Source organism: Phascolarctos cinereus, unplaced genomic scaffold, assembly GCF_003287225.1.
Source record: "Phascolarctos cinereus isolate Bilbo 61053 unplaced genomic scaffold, phaCin_HiC Scaffold_726;HRSCAF=1367, whole genome shotgun sequence".
Lineage (NCBI taxonomy): Eukaryota > Metazoa > Chordata > Mammalia > Diprotodontia > Phascolarctidae > Phascolarctos > Phascolarctos cinereus.
In genome coordinates, this window is record NW_027556098.1 from 173853671 (window position 1) to 173870366 (window position 16696).

The 16696-nt window shown below is 47.3% G+C and overlaps 1 protein-coding gene across 1 annotated transcript; it reads right to left on the bottom strand.

Annotated features, from left to right (window-relative positions):
* Positions 1 to 494: 494 nt before the first annotated feature.
* On the bottom strand, positions 495 to 14128 carry TREH (trehalase). Its single transcript, XM_020984668.2, has 15 exons — positions 14058 to 14128; positions 13453 to 13553; positions 8555 to 8699; positions 8359 to 8446; positions 7506 to 7606; positions 6943 to 7035; positions 6685 to 6801; positions 4932 to 5054; positions 3553 to 3602; positions 3123 to 3308; positions 2729 to 2946; positions 2109 to 2220; positions 1269 to 1381; positions 840 to 896; positions 495 to 635 (listed from the first exon to the last, which is right to left on the bottom strand). Exons 1-15 carry the CDS (start codon positions 14126 to 14128, stop codon positions 495 to 497), a joined length of 1716 nt encoding a protein of 571 aa, XP_020840327.2.
* Between the last annotated feature and the right edge of the window lie 2568 nt (positions 14129 to 16696).

Below are 16696 nucleotides of genomic sequence, written 5' to 3' on the forward strand. Positions count from 1 at the left end.
AGTGACTATGGAGGTGATCCTCATGGAATACATTATGACCTTTCAGTGGATTCTCAGGCCCCTAAGTGACTTGGTTTACCATCCTATGCCTTGGACCAGTCTAGTCCAGGGCCTCACTAGCCCAACCCCTGGCCTTCAGAAATGGATAGTTAGGGGCAGCGAAGTTGCGCAGTGGATACAGCACCAGCCCTGGAGTCAGGAGAACCTGAGTTCAAAAGGGGCCTCAGACACATAACACTCACTAGCTGTGTGACTCTGAGCAAGTCACTTAATCCCAATGGCCTTACCAAAAAAAAGAAAAAAAGAAAAAAGAGAGAAAAGAAATGGATAGTTAGTGAAGGTGTTGAGGCCAGGATGACAATAAGAATTGATTTATGGGGTACAAAGACAAGTCTCTGCCCATGAAGAACTTGCATTCTATTGGGGGAGTCATATATACGTCCAATGAATATACCAACTCAGTGCAAGACATTCCCAGGCTGAGTCCTTCTGTCTCAGCAGAGTAAATCCAGAAGCAGGAGGGCCAAGAGTAGCCAGCTGGTGCTGGGCAGCATGGGTCCTGACCTAGAAGTCAGCAGGTTACCATATCGATCCAGGAACTGCAGGGCAACCCCATTGGTCCAGCCAAAGCCCTCCTGGGGTAGGGGAAGGCATAGCCAGTCAGGTGGAAGGCATGTTATCCTCTAAAGACTGTCCCCTGGGACAGGCCCCAACTCTATCGCACAGACCTCTCCTCTGTACCAACCACCCTGGGCACAGACACCATCTCCATCTTATAGCATCTCCCTCCACCCCATTCGCCTCCCCCAACCCCTGTTGTGGGTGGCTGGCATCATTACCTGCACTTCGTACTCCCCTCCACCACCAGGCTCTGCAACGTCAATGCTGATGTCGTACTAGAGGAGAGAATGAGGTTGGGATGATGAGCAGATGCCGCCCAAACGACCCCGCCTCTAGCACTAGAGCAAACTCTGCCAACCTGAGGCTTGTGATTAGACCTCTTTGGACTACTGATTCTTTTGTGGTGAGGTGGGAAGAGGCAACACAGTCATGGGTTCAAGGCAGCTGCCAGTCCTCAAACTCTTGGGACCATCCCTAGGTAACACTGGCATCTCAGGGTTAGGACCAGGCTGAGGACTGACAGTTCTAGGGAATGGCCACAGGAGGCCGCCATTATCCCCATGCCCCCTAGTAATGGAGCACCTTCCCACGCAATCATCCTGTAAGAGGAAAGACCCTCAATATGGGACCGAGGAAGACTTTATTACCTTCTCATACATGGCTTTGTTCTTCTGATAGAGAGCAAAGTTGGTCTGGATCCAGTTCTGGGCCAGCTGAAAGGCCACCTCCTGAGCCTGGGCTGAACCGGAATCTGCTAAACCTGTCCCCACAATCCCAGCAGGGTCTTCATTGGCTCCCAGAGCCCCTTGTCTCATCCCCAGGGCCAATGCAGGGGTGGGATGGGATGGGAAGGTTAAAATATAGGGTCTATCTTGGCACGGCTAAAAAAGTATGCTGGGGATAGGGGAAGAGGCAGCTTCCCAAAGGGCAGTGGGCCCTATGCCTATTGGTCTAGTGCATTGAGCCTATTCTGTCTTCACTTGACTTTCCTGGGATGAAGAAGGATCAGGTAATCAAAGCTCGCCTTTACAGAATACTTAAAGGTTTAGAAAGTACTTTATATACACTCTCCCATTTTATCCTCACTCCAGCCCTGTGAAGTAGGTGTTATTGTTATCCCCATTTTACAGAGGAGGAAACTGGAGCTTGGCAAGGATAAGTGATTCACCTAGGGTCTCACAGCTAGATGGTATCTGAGGCAAGATTTGAAACCAGGACTTCCTGACCCTAAATACAAAGCTCTAGCCACTATATCAGAATTAGAGCTGGAAGGAGTTATCTAGTGCAGCCCTCTCATTTCATAGATGAGGAAATGGAGGCATGGAAAAATTAAGTGATCAGAAGTAATTTAGGTATCAGCCCCAAGATGCTGTGCCTAGGGCACAGTTTGCCTTACAGAAAGCATCCAGTCTCCCACACCCCCCTGCCCACTAGGACCCAGGAGTCCCTCTCTCCCTCCCATCTGCCCACTATTTGAATGTCAATACCTTTGACAACCAGGTCTTGAAGAGGGGCCCAAGCATTAGGAAAGTCCCACTGCTGGCCACTTATCTGGAGGGAGGTTGGAATCCCATGCCTATAGGTAAATATCTTGTTGTCCTATGGGAACCAAAGATAACCATGAAAGGAATGTGAGAAGACCTGGGAACAGACTCCCAAAAATGGGGGCTGGAAGAAAACCTAGTTGGGGCCAAACATATTATCCCAATCCCAGAGCTTTTCAGGGTTGGCCTGCTAGGCTCAAAGTTGCCCTCTGGTGGATGTGGGGATCCCATCAGGGTGGGAGATACCAGGATAGAAGCTGCCATCTGCCCTCTAAGAATCCTAGGATTTAGAAATTGAAGGGTTCTAAAAGATCTCCTAACCCAACCCTATCATTTACACTGAGGCCTAGAAAGGGGAAGCCCAAACAGCAAGTCAGAGGCAGAGATCTTGGGGAAAGTTAGGCAAGGCACAACCTTGCTAGGCCTCAGTTTCCTCATCTGTCAAATGAAGGGGGATGGCCTAGATGGCCTTTAAGGTCTCTTTCAGCTCTAGATCTATGATCCGATAGTGTTTTGGGGTCTAGGAATCTGGCCTCCCTGTCTTCCACACCCCTCATCCTCACCTCTAGGTACTTTATATTCTTTCTGACTGTGTCAAGATCAGAGAAGCAACCTGCCCAGAGTGGACTGAGGTTGGAAGGATAGAATGCATGGTTTTGTTTCCTGGTCTCTATGTGGAAGTCAAACCAGCTGCCCAAGGTCTCATTCCACAGGAGAGCCTTCATGGCTGCCTTTCGCTGAGCCTGGGCCTCCAGGTAGTACTGGGCCATGGTCATATTACCTTTAAGGAAAGAGCAGGGTCAATCGAGAGTGGGGAAAGGGCCTGAGGACTTTGGAGTAGACAGAAGGATGCACACATCTCATTCAGAAAGATAGAAGAGCTTAGCCCCAGTGAGAAAGCGGGTCTTAACTTTAGGCAGTGCCCCCTCAATAAGGACATTCACTAGGGCTCCTTACCCAGCTTGGTGTGGAAGTTGGCCAGTAACTCCTCTGCCTGGCACAGGAAGGCATTGAGGTCAGCCGGAACTACCTGACTAGTCTTGATGTCAAGCAGATAGTTGCTGCCAACAAACCAGCGGGAAGAGAAATCCCAGCCTGCTTCAGCTCCAGCTTTCAGTTCTGTCCACAGGGATTCCCGGGCATCTGTGTGGGCAGAGGAGGGTAACTGAACCAGGCATAGAGAGGTCAGAATTCTGGATGTGACAGACACAGAGATGAGTCAGAGGGAAGGGGTACAAAGACAGCATGAACACAGAAGAGGTGTTGATGGGGCCACCAGTCAGGGCCAGACAGGCGAATACTTCACCCAAGGAAGAGCTACAGTCAGGTGGGTAAGAGACTTAGTCTGGGCTGTGTCTTTTCCATGTCCAATGCTGTTGTTCTTTACCTTCCGGTAGCAGCTCTGCCAATTCTTCATCTTTGCTGTAAGATTCTGGCCTGTGGGAAGAGAGAAGGGCAACCTGAAGGAAGGGATGGTGGGGGTCAGTGGGAGGAGAGGACGTCTTTGGTAGGAGGATCATTAACTAGTGGCCAAACAGGGAGGGTGCTGAGATTAGGAATGGTCCTGGCTCAGGGGTGTTGTGTGGTTCAAATAAGATAATGGATGCAAAGCACTTTGTAAACCTTGAAATGTTGTATAAATGATGGTTGTTATTATTATCATTATTAGCTTCCAGTCCAGTGATAACTTCTTTCCCTGAGCCTTCTACTGTACTCCTGCCTGTTGAGTTCAAGTAATGTTTATAGAGCAAAAAAGGGGTATGCTAGGTAAATGTTTAACAACCAGACTTCCAGGAGAAAAAATGTACACACAAACTTTTACATTTAATCTGCAATATTAACACTTTCTAAAATCTGGACAATCAAAAAACATAAGAAAACAAGCTCTGATTCATAGAATTGACAATTTCTGAGGTGTAAGTACTCATACTAAAAATTCAATTATTGCTTCTCACAAGCCAGTTAGAGCCGGCTCCATCACAGCCCTGTCCTGGGTCTTCCACTAACTCGTAATGGGACGTTGGACAAGGACTTAGGCTTTCAGTAGCCTGTCCAGAATAAGGGAAGTAACAGTCCTGCTCTGCTCTGCCTTGCTCAGCCTCCCCAACTGAAGTACTGTGTTTAATTCCGGGCACATTTTAGGAAAGACATTGACGACCTAGCCTGTATACAGAGAAGGGAGACCAGGCTGTCGAGGGGACTTGAGACCATGCTAGATGAACTCCTTAGTTGAAGGAACAGAGGTTATTTGGGCTGAATAAGAGAGAACCTGGAGGTAGGGGTAGAGGGAAAACATGGTATCTGTCTTCAAGTCTTTGAAGGGCTGACATGGAGAAGAGGGACAATATTTGCTCTCTTTGGCCCCATTGGGCGGAACTAGAAGCAATAGGTGGAAGCTGCCAGATAGATAGATGATAGGTAGATAGATAGAACAAGGGGAAATGCCCTAAATATTACAGTTGTCCTCAAATGTACAGCCCCTCTCAGACGAGGGGGGCTTCCCATAACAGACAGTCTTCCCACATAGACTGGATGGCCCCTTGTTTGGGTGGAGGTGGGGGTAGGTTTGTAGGGCTTCTTGCTAAATTATACTTGGGAGGAGACAAGGTCTCCAGGCTCACCCAACTCTGAGATGCCGTGACTCTCACCCTCCCTCAGGGGTCCTGAGAAGACCAGGCATCATCGGGTCCTCTCCAAGATGCCTGTGGAAGGGCTTTGGAAAAAAACAGTGATTATTAACATTAGAAAGAAGGAATCTTGCCTCACCTGGGCCCCCCATAGGGTACATGGTAGCGATTCAGGACATAGTGCTCCCCCTTGTGGCTGATGTTGACACTTCTATCCCGCATCCAGAAGACCAGCTCCAGATCCAGGGTCTCAATGTTGTCTCTGAGTTGAAGAACCAGGCATCAGCTCAGCCCCTGCTCAGGAGCTCAGGGCCATCATTCGCCTAGCCCTTGAACAATCCTCTGTATCTGTCTCTCTCTGTGTGTCTCTGGGTGTGTATCTCTCTGTCTTTCTGTCTCTCTGCCTCTGTCTCTTTGTCTCTGTCTCTGTCTCTCTGTCTCTCTCTCTTTCTCTCTACCCCCCTCTTTCTGTCTCCCTCCCTTCCCCCTTCTCTCTTCTATCTCTCTCTCCCCTTTTCTTTCCCTTTGTCTCTATTGCTCCCTCTCTTTCTTTTTATCTCCCCTCTTCTGTCTCTGTCTCTCCTCTTTCTATCTCTACCTCTTTCTGTCTCTCTGTCACTCTCTGTCTCTCTCTCCTTCTGTCTCTGTCTCTTTTTTCTCTCCCCCCTTTCTGTCTCCCTCCCTTCTACCTTTTGTCTGCCTCCCTTCCCCCTTCTGTCTCACTCCTTTCCTTTACCCCTCTCTCTACTGCTTTCTCTCTTTCTCTTTATCTCCCCTCTTCTGTCTCTGTCTCGCCTTCTCTTTCTGTCTCTACCTGTCCTTGTCTGTCTCTGTGTCTACTCTCTGTCTGTCTCCCTCTGCCTGTCCTTGTCTCTCTGTCCCTCTCTCTTTTTCTTCCCCCTCCTCTTTCTTCCCTTTCTCTCCTCCAACCTCTGTCTCTGTTTTATCTCTTCCCCTCCCTCCCTCCCTCTCCTGTCTCTCTGTCCTTGTCTTGTCATTCTCTCAGAGATCACCTAGATTTCTGTGGCTAGAGAGTCAGAAGGGTGCTGTGGGAAGAGTGTTGGGCCTGGAATCAAGAGACAGGAGTAGGGCCTGGCCTATGATTTCCCTGAGATAGAGGACTCCCAGCTGGGGAAACTCCCTCACCCAAGGCAAGTCAGCACCCTTTATGCAACTTACTATCTAAGGGAGCTGCTTAGAGCACTGAGAGGCTGTGTAACTCCCTGAGAATTGCATAGCCATTATGTCTCAGAAGTGGGGTCTGAACCCAAGGCAAGTCTTCCCAGATCCAAAGCTGGCTTTCTAGCCACTATGCTACACTGCTTCCCATGAAGTGATGGAATCTGGGTTCAGATCCAAGCTCTGGTGCTTACTGGCTTCACAACTGAAAGCAACTTTCTGGGCCTCAATTTCCTTGTTTTTAAAATGGAGATTAAATACACATGTGGCCCACTCCACAAGGTCATTGTGAGGAAAGTCCTTTAGTGAGCCTTAGAAGGCTGTAGAAATGTGTTCTTAGTAATTATACTGATGGGTTGTATAGTATAGTATAGTATAGTATAGTATAGTATAGTATAGTATAGTATAGTGTAATGTAGTAGAGTAGAGCAGAGTAGAGTAGCATAGCCACTAATTATATTATTGGTGGCCAGAACAGGCAGAATCAGGAGATGTGGGTTCGGGTTTTTAATTCTGATTCTAACCAGTTTCGTAACCTTGACCAATTCTTTTGATCTCTCTGAACCTCAGTTTCCTCACCTATAGAATGGTAATGGCAGTCCTCTTACTACTGACCTCACAGGGTATTGAGAGGAGCGTGTTGCCAGGCTGACAGCCCTATGTAAACGTGAGCTGTGATTCTTCTTAGCTTGTAAGAGGCAGGCAGTACCCACCTGAGGAAGGCCAAGTCGTTGGTGTATGCCAAGTATCGGTCCATCATGAGGGTCAAGAGTGGCGGCTGGCTCCGCTGCAGATAGTACACCCGCCCCCCATTGGGGACGTGTCCATAGCTGATGATGAGAATTCCTGCTGAGGTATTTGTTGCCCTAGAGGAAGGCGCCTCCCCATCTCCTCCCTGGCCAGCTTGGCCCTCCTTGGCTCCAGCTCCTTCCATCATCTCCCCTCTCGGCGGCCCCCAACCATGTTCTTACTGTTTCACCATATCCAGGAAATTCTGTAGCATGCCCTTAACTGTTGCAGCCATCTCTGACAGGAGCAGCCCCTGCATCACCCAGTAGGAATCCCTGTGGGGAGAGGAATGAGTCAGAGCTGGAAGAGACCTTAGCCATCATCTGGTCCAACCTCCTCATCCCACACACGAGCACCCTCTGAGAAGAGCCCAGGTGACTTCCTTAGGGTCCCAGAGCAAGTTAGTGGCAGAGCTGGTCTTGTGCTCCCCTGGGCCGGTGGGTTTTTTTCCATTAAACCACACTGCTTCCCTCAGCGTGGAGAGAAGGGAGCAACACCCCAGCTGCTCTCCAAGCCCCAGTGCTGCCCTCCCTCTTCCCCGTCTCACGCATCTTGCTCCACAAAGGGATCAGGTTGGGGGAGGGGCAGGATGAGATGCCAAGTCTCCCCTTTCCCAAGAAGGCTGTGTAATCTAGGCACATACACATTCTCCTTCTACCCCCTGCCTCTGGGACTCCCTGGATGCCCCCCAGGACCCAGGTGTCCCTCCCTTTCTCCCCGGTGGGGAGTGTTCCTAGCTTCTCACCAATAGTAGAACTCAATAAAGCGTCCACCAGGTACAATGAAGGGGTGGGCTGCATAGATTAAAGAGTATCGGTCAGGCTGATCTGAGACATCAAGTTTTATCTGTAGGAAGGAAGAGAGGAGCATGCCCTGGACCTCCCTGTGAGTGGGTGAACCTCTTGGAGTGGGGAGGAGAAGGGAGTGGTCTGCTACAGTTTCTATATGTACACAAAGTGAGCCAGGAAAGAACTGAACAGCATTTGGATTTGGGACCTGGCATCTCTACTCAGAAATGAGCTGACATCTTGAAAGGATTCCCTCAGATAGGAAACAGGGACTAGGGGATAAAGAGATAGGTCTTCAAACCAGGAAGAAATGATGATCTCGGAGGCCATGGGCCTGAGGTCTACACGTTCCAGGGGTATTGGAAATGACAAGGCCACGTGGCCAGGACAGAAGCCAAGGCCAGAGTCTAGACTAGAGTAAGGGGTGAGGAAACTGATTCACTGAAGAATAGAGACTTTCCTCACAAGGTTGAAGAGAATGGAACCAGGAATGTGTACCTGAAATCATCTGTGCCAGCCAAGCTGGCTTGTGGCAAGTTGTAAGCCAGGGGTGGGGAATCTGTGGCCTCAAGGCCACATGCTTTGACTCAAAGAGCTGCACATGAGGACCCAAAAATCCACAGGCTCCCTACCTCTGCTCTAAGCTATCTTTAGACAAGGACTCTGTGCCTAGCCAAGGGCATAGAAGAAGTCCATTGACCGTAATTTTGAGATCCTCCCAATCAAAAGGTTGCTTACCATGCCCACTAGGAAAGCCCCTCTCTTTGGCCTGCTTCCTCATCCCATCCCAAGTATCTCATCTTCTAGTACCTTCCTTCCCAGCTTCTTCCAAATATTATGGAGATCTTCTGCCCAGGCTCGGAGTCTGGTGTCTGAAATATTCTGGAAGAATCTGGGGCTAGAAGACAACCATCCCAGTGTTAGTTACTTGTAACCTCAGGTCAGAGATATATTCTCCAGACTGCCTTGCTTTCATCTGGAACGTCACCCCAGACTGATATCATACCTGGCCTTCCAGTCCTCAGGAATCCAGGTTTCCATTTCCTGCCCTGGGTCTTTGAAGTGTTCATTAACAAAGGTTTTCAGGAGGTCTCGGGAGATGTTGCCTCCACTGGAGTTGAACAGTTCATTAAAGTCACTTAGAACTTGGTCTAGGGACAATGGAAAATGGGAGTGAGCAACCCAAACCCTTTTTTTTTTTTTTGCTTTTTGGTGAGGCGATCAGGGTTAAGTGACTTGCCCAGGGTCACATAGCTAGTAAGTGTTAAGTGTCTGAAGCTGGATTTGAACTCAGATCCTCCTGACTCCAAGGCCAGAGCTCTATTCACTGCACCACCTAGCCATCTAAAGTAATAAAATTCCAGAACACGAAGGGACCTAGCCAGTCTAACCTCCGCCTGAAACATGAATCTCTAGGGACTGGTCACATGGCCTCTACTTGAAGACCTTTAGTGATAAGGAACTCACAACCTTATTAAGAAGCCCATCCTGAGGGGCAGCTAGGTGGTACAGTGAATAGAGCTCTGACCTTGGAGTCAGGAGGACCTGAGTTCAAATCCAGCCTCAGACACTTAACACTTACTAGCTGTGTGACCCTGGGCAAGTCACTTAACCCCAATTGCCTCACCACAAAGCAAAAAACAAAAACAAAAAAACAAGAATCCCATCCTGACTTCCAGCCAACATGGTTGCCTGAATAGAGGCAATAGCAAAGTTCCCTTATAACTACTCCAGCAAAAAAAACTTTAAAATGGCACCAGACTGCATAATGATTGAAAGAAACTCATTGAGAAACTATAGTAAGTGACCTCTTTCATCCCAGAACTGAACAAAAATGGGGGAAGGAGGGAAGGGAACAGGTATTTATTAAGTACCTACTATGTGCCAAGAACTGTGCTAAATGTTTGGGGTTTTTTTGTTGTTGCAAATATTATCTCATTTGACCCCCCCCAACAACCCCGTGAGGTAAATGCTTTTATGGTCCCCATTTTGCAGTTGAGGAAACTGAGGCAGAGGTTAAGTGACTTGGCCAGAGTTCCACAGCTAAAGTCAGCTGGAAGCCCATGTAGTCTCCCAGTAGGACCCATGACACGTGCAGCCTGCAGGGAGCTCTCTATCTAGAAGCAGCAAGAGCTAAAGGGCTACCCCAAGAAAGCCCCACGGTGGGTTGTGAATTCCCACTGGGGATTATTTGGAAGGGAGCAAGAACGACCACAGCAAGCCTGGCTTATACCGGAACACTGCAGAGCTTAGAGGTCAGCATACTGCCTGGAACCCTGAAGATGCATCACTCTGAACCTCAAAGATCCAGAAGGGCCCAACTTCAGGAGGTCGGGAACCCAGAGGACCCAAGGCAAAACTAAGCAGGATTGACCACCCAGGACTGACAAAAGCACAGCGGGGTGCAGAGCCTGCCCCTTGGCACAAAAGCTCCAATTTAGAAACTAAAGCTGGAAGATGAGCGAACCAAAGAAGACACTGACCAATATAAAAAATCATTGCAAATAAAGAGATCTCTGAAAAGAAAGTAACTCTATAATTGCAGAAAGAGATTAAAAGGAAAAAATAGATTTTCCACCAGGACTACATGATTCCTTAGTATAAAATAGATTTTTAAAGTGAAATAAAAACTCTGGAGGAAAGAATTTGTAGGATATTTACTGGATTAGAAGAGAGAGGATGGTAAACTTTCCCCAAGTAACAGATTCCCTCAGGTCCTTAAAAGGTCACTTCAGAACTTTAATATCTTCAAAGGGTATTGAGGGAGTTAAATAAACAAGAGAATCTGATAGTGGGATGTGGGGGGGAAGGGATGGATTGGTTTTATTCTGAAGGTTTTAAGAAGGGAAAGAGAAGGGAGAGTAAAAAGAATACACTGGTGTAGAAAAGAGGAAAAAGAGACGAACTATTTCTCATAACTGAGGTTCTTGAAAGGAAGAATATAGAAACATGCAGGAAGAGGGTGGGGGAGAAGGCATCACATGAACCTCACATTTATCTAAAATGGACAAAAAAAAAGCTGGGGGAGGGGGATGAAGACGGTGGAGTAAGGCAGGAACTCACCTGAGCTTTCCCAAATTCAGCTCAAACAGCTATAAAATAATGCCTCAAAACAAATTCTGGAGCAGCAGGACAAACAAAAGGATGGGCTAAAACAATTTTTCCATCCCAAGACAACTTAAAAGGTTGGCAGGAAAGGTCTGTCTCACTCAGGTAAAAGGGGAATGCAGTCCAGTGTAGGTGGCATCTGGGCAAGCTAGCAGCAAGCTGCACCCCAGAAAGGCAAAAGCAAGGTCTCTCACCCCACCATGGCAAGAAACTTGGGACAGTACCCCCTCCACCCTAGGAGCAGAGCCCAATGTCAACATAAAATTAAAAATCACAGAAATAGGCTGAAAAATAAGCAAAAACAACAACAGCAACAACAACTCAAAAATAACCTGACCACAGAAAGTTACTATGGTGACAGGGAAGATAAAAACACAAAACTCGGAAGAGGACAACAATGTCAAAGTGGCTACATGCAAAACCTCAAAGAAAAATGTGAATTGGTCTTAGACCCCAAAAAAAAGAACTCCTGGAAGAGCTCAGAAAGGATTTTAAAAATTAAATAACAGAAATAGAAGAAAAATTGGGAAAAGAAATCAGAGCGATGCAAGAGAATCATGAAAAAAAGAGTTAACAGTTTGGTAAAGGAAACACAAAAAATGGAAAAAGATGTACAAAAATTCACTGAATAAAATGGACAAAAGATGGTTGAACACATACATATATACACACAATTTGGTGTAAAAAAATATATATATAATATGCATATATTATATATATGTGTGTGTGTGTGTGAGAGAGAGAGGCAATTGGGGTTAAGTGACTTGCCCAGAGTCCCACAACTAGTGTCAAGTGTCTGAGGCTAAATTTGTACTCAGGTCCTCCTGACTCCAGGAGCTCTATCCACTGCGCCACCTATCGGCCCCTGGTGTAGAAATTTATCAAATTCAACAGAGAAGCCAGTGGGGTTAGGAGGAGAGTTAAGTAGGAGGATAACACTTGGGAAGGAATGGTCACAAGTAAAACAAACTTCCTAACCCTGAAGTGGGGATTAAAAGGAAAAGAAATTGAGGGGTGACTAAACAAACTATAGTACATGAATGTAATGGAATATTATTGTGCTATAAGAAATGATAAAAGAGATGATTGCAAAGAATCCTGGAGAGTATGAACTGATGAGTGAAGTGGGCGGAAGGAGGAAAACAATTTATGTTGTTCTGAAACTTTCGGATCCTGATCAATGCAATAACTAACTACGTCTCCAGAGAACTCATGATGAAACACGTTACTCATCTCCTGACAGAGGTAATGTCATGTCCTCAAGGTCCCAGAAAGAGATTTTTGGACATGGCCACTGTATAAATTTGCTTTGTTTGACTATGCTAGTATGTTACAAAGATTTTTTAAAAATTTAATTTAGCTTGGGAAGGGATGGGGGGGGTAGTGGTAGGTCTGGGTGGCGTAAATAAAAAAAATAAGAAAAAGAAAGAAAAAAGAGGAGGGATGGGGCGGCTAGGCAGCACAGTGAACCAGTCTCAAACACTTACTAGCTGTGTGACCCTGGGCAAGTCACTTAACTCTGATTGTCTTACCAAAAAAAAAAGAGAGAGAGAGAGAGAGAGAGAGAGAGAGATTTTGAAACATTTTAAAAAGTGTGCAGAGGAGTACAGGAAACGTAGTGCAGAAGGGGGCACAGAGAAGAAAGACAGTTTGGAAAATGATGGGTTGATTTTATTATTATCCTTTTTTTAAAAAAAAGTAAATGGTATAGAATTGAGATCCACATTTTCGTATACAATCTTCTTGCTCTACTCTATATATGAAAATGCTTGTGTGGAATTGTTTTTGGTATTTGCTAAATTCAGAATTTTAAAAAAATTAAAGAAACTCCTATTCGAGGACAGCTTGAATTTATTTCCTCAGCACCATGAGGCGCTAAACTCCCGGCAAGCAGGGGACTACTCCGTTTTTGGACTTTGTGTCCCTAGTACGTAGCACGAAGTGGATGCCTGAGAAATGGTTGCTGAGTAAGACTGATCACTCTGCGTTTTCACTGGTGTCAGGACTCCACCCGCCAGCACAGATCATCCACAATTGTCGTCCTCGCATCCCAGCGCCTGGTCCAATGTACACAGACCTCGCTTAGTTAGAGCTTATCGATCGATGAATCACTTAGTGGATGATCTTGGTCTGGATTTCACTCCCTGATGATGAGCCTCTCAGAGCTTAGCCGGGCTAACCCTGGGGCAACAAGACAGGTAACTTATATTCAAAGCCTTTCCAGATTGGTAAAATCTGCTGCGGCTTTTGCTCCACTAGGAAAACCTAACGAGGTCACTGACCAAGAGAGAGGCTCTGAAAGATTTCTAACAGCCCTTTCTGTTACCACACCGGTCATGTAACGGAGATAGTTTGAGGTTTACTAGCCCCAGGAGCTAAGGTTCTAGTAGTCTCTGCAATAGCTGAGATGCAAACTCTGGTGTACTGACGTGTATTCGTTCTGTTGCACGATGCTGTCTTTTTTGGCAAAGTTGTTCAAAATCTGCCTCCCTGCAACGCCCACCTTTGGGTCCCAGGTTTGCCTTTTGGAGCCAAGCAGAACAAGTCTAATTCCTCTTTCCTGGGACAACCATTCAGAAATTTGAATCGGAGCCCAGCGTACTCCCACCCGTAAGCCTAAGGAGCCCATGGTTCCAGGACCTGATAATCAGCCTCCGAGCACACTTAGGAAGCTGACTCTTTAGCCAAGAGTGGGAGCCAATGGCAAGGACCATTGGGAGGCTGAGAGAGGGGGGTCCCTTAGCCTGGTCTCCCCCCCCCCCCGGCTCCCAATACTGTGTTGCATGCTGTGCTCACCTGGATCTTTGGTCAGAGGCATGTCGACAAAGTGCTTATCATCCTGGTATAGCTTGGCCATCTGAACCTGCCGGAGGAGCTCACCTGTGCAGTAAATCTGACTGGGGGAGAAGAGGGACCACCAGACCCCCAGGCGCTAGAGCAGAGACGATCAGAGGCAAACCCTCTGATGGATGCAGGTTCCCTATATGGGGGCGACTGGGAAGAATTGCATAGGATGGCCCCACTCAGCATCCCCCACCCTCAAAATTTGGATGAAGGTGAACTTAGGTGGGTGTGGAGAAATGGGGGGGGATGATAATTTATGAACTTCACTTCTTTTTTACCCTGGCTTCAGCCATTCACCTTCTTTTCATCTACTGTAATGTGTGTTCCCCTTACAAGGGGGACAAGATGCCCAGAATGGCCATATCTCAAGGATGGCTCTCTTCTTGAACTCTCCAGGGAACAACAGTCCTGTCCTCACACGTGGAAGTGCCAGGGAGTTGACAGATCCCTCTTCTCTAGTGGCTCAGGCCTCCCTCTACCTGCCTGGGATCACAAGCCCTTAGGATCTCAGGTTTCCTTCCTCCCCTCTTTCCGATTTCCTCCCCAATCCCAGGTACCTGTCACAGGGTGGAGGCAAGGCCACCTCCAGCCCCAGCTGCAGTCCCAGCAGGAGGCCCAGTTGAAGCATGCCGCTTATTCCCTGCATGGCTGGGTACTGGGCAGGCAGTGCTCCAGTACCTAGTGTTGGTAAGGGCAGAGTCCCTCTGTGCTCCCTAATCTGCTGTCAAAGTCCAGATAAGAAGTATATGACAGGAATTGCACGAGTCAGGATACTTGGCTCCAACAAGTCCTTGCTGGTAGATTTGGGCCCGAGTATCTGACTCACCCTAACCTCTAATTCTTCCTTTCCACAGCCTGTACACTCTATTAAGGAAGGCTGGTGAACAGAAGATGAAATACATGTCTAACCTGAATAACCCCCTGCTGGGCTCACCTGACCTTGGGGGCTACACTTCTCCTCAGTCTGCAGTAGACATGCTGGCCTGCATTCAGTGCTGGGGAGCCTGGCTTCTAATGAGAGGGAGCTCCTTTCTCTCACACTCAGTGCCTCATGAAGTTCCCCACCTGGGGGAAAATTTGCTTAAGGCCTACATCTGGAGCCTCCCACCAAAAAGAGAGTAAGAAAAAATACTCAATGTACAATATGAATCAAGTATGGGACAGATACTTTATTCCTATAACAAAAGGAATGCTAAACATAAAAAACTCATGCATTAACACAACGAATTAAAATATGATTCAGTAACTTAACCAATAACAATTGTTAGTAAATCATCAACTCTACATGAATACACAAACTCTTGGAAATCTGATGAGAGGCTCGTACTTAAACTTTATCAGAGCACAAAGCAGTTTGCAATACTGCTGGTTAGGTATTTCAAATTTCACCTTGGTTTTATATTGTGCAAATAACTCTTGGCAGATATTTACTGATAAACAGCTAGGCTTGGGCTAATTCTCTTGTTGGGGGTTTTCGTCTTGAAGAGTCCTGGAGGAGCTGCTGGGTATTCCTCCCTGCTCCCCAGGCCCTCAGTCATCTGTGATTTGATGGGGCTCAGGACCCCTGCATCTCTAGAAGTTTTAAGGACGCCACTATTATACCTTCAGAGCCACGTTCAAAGCACATACTCAGGAAAGGAAAAAAAAATAGAGAAGATAGATCTAGTCCACCTAGTTGAGTTGATGCTTCATGTGTGTGTACAAGGGGTAGGGGGAAAGCATAGGCCACACTCTCCACCTCCCCCTCACAGAGAGAGTCACGTGCTTCCTGGAGAGTCTCGGCCAAGAGCCCACCGGTTGAAAGCCCCCCTTTGTTGACAGATGCAGCACCCCATCCTATGCCATTGTCCCAGGAAGGGGGAGGAACAAGAGACCACTCGCAGTTTGTCACTTCATACTAAAACACTAAGACTTAGTTTCAGTCCTTCTCACCACAGGACCAGAAGCAAGTTCCCAGACTCCTACAAAGCCAACTCTGAATACGCTCTATGGAATGGCTCCTATAGACTGACCAATCTCTGCTCTATGTGGATACACCAACTATCCCAAGCGGTTCTTGGGGGTTCCTTTTCCTTTTGTTTTGTTTTGTTTTGTTTTGCTTTGTTTTTAGGCAATTGGGGTTAAGTGACTTGCCCAGGGTCAAACAGCTAGTTAAGTGTCAAGCGTTTGGTCTGAGGATTTGAACTCAGGTCTTCCTGACTTTAGGGCCGGTGCTCTATCCACTGCACCACCTAGCTGCCCCTTTCCTCACTTTTTCTATCTTCTGCCACCCCAACCCCTTGATCTCCCGCTTCCAGACTCCATCCCTGCCTTTCTCTGCCTGTAGCTTCCTACAGCTATGTTAGACATTAAGCAAGTTTGAGTCAGTGCATTCATTCCTGACTATTCTGAAGCTAGGCAAACTCTGACATGAAGGGACAGAGAATGGTTTGGGGACAAGGTCACCTCAGAAAAGCCTGGAGTGGCTAGGGCAAGACACAGAGGGCCACTATGGGAAGAGGAGATTCCTCCCTTCTGCCAGCGCCAGGACTCGGTGCCCCCTCATAGAGCTCAGAGTACTAGAGTACAATCCAGACCTGAAGAGGAATCCCCCAACACCCTCCTGGACAGGCGGGTTTCCAGCCTTGCCTCGAGGGGCGCTTAGGTGAAGAATTCCACCAGCTGCCTCCAGAGGCAGCCCACACTACTTTGGGACATCTCTAATTGTTAGGAAGTTTTTCTTAGATGGAACCAAAACCTGCCTCTCTATAACTTCCATCCATGGTTTCTTCTCCTGCCCTCCAGAACCAAGCAAAACAAATACTAGTCCCTCTCCTACATGACACCCCTTCAAAAAAAAAAACAACTAGATGATAACCTGCCATGTGCCCATAAGTCTTCTCTTCTCCAGGCTGCATATCCTTGACTTTCTTCAACTGATCCTTTTATAATGTGTCTCCCGATAGCCTTTCCACTTCAAACTTGCATAGATATTCTCTGCTGGTAGAATCTTGAACATGAGCCTGTTTCTAGGGTGGGCTGCTGGGTTGATTCTTCCTCTTCACTCCCATTACTGAGCTGTAAAGGCTGATGAGGAGGGGAGAGTTACATTTAGAAAAAGAAGAGGTGGCTTCTGAGTTGGTGGGTCCTTGGAGGTGGCTTTTGAGAAGACAAGATGACATCAGTTGGAGGGGGAGCTGGGGGAAAGGTCTTTCCC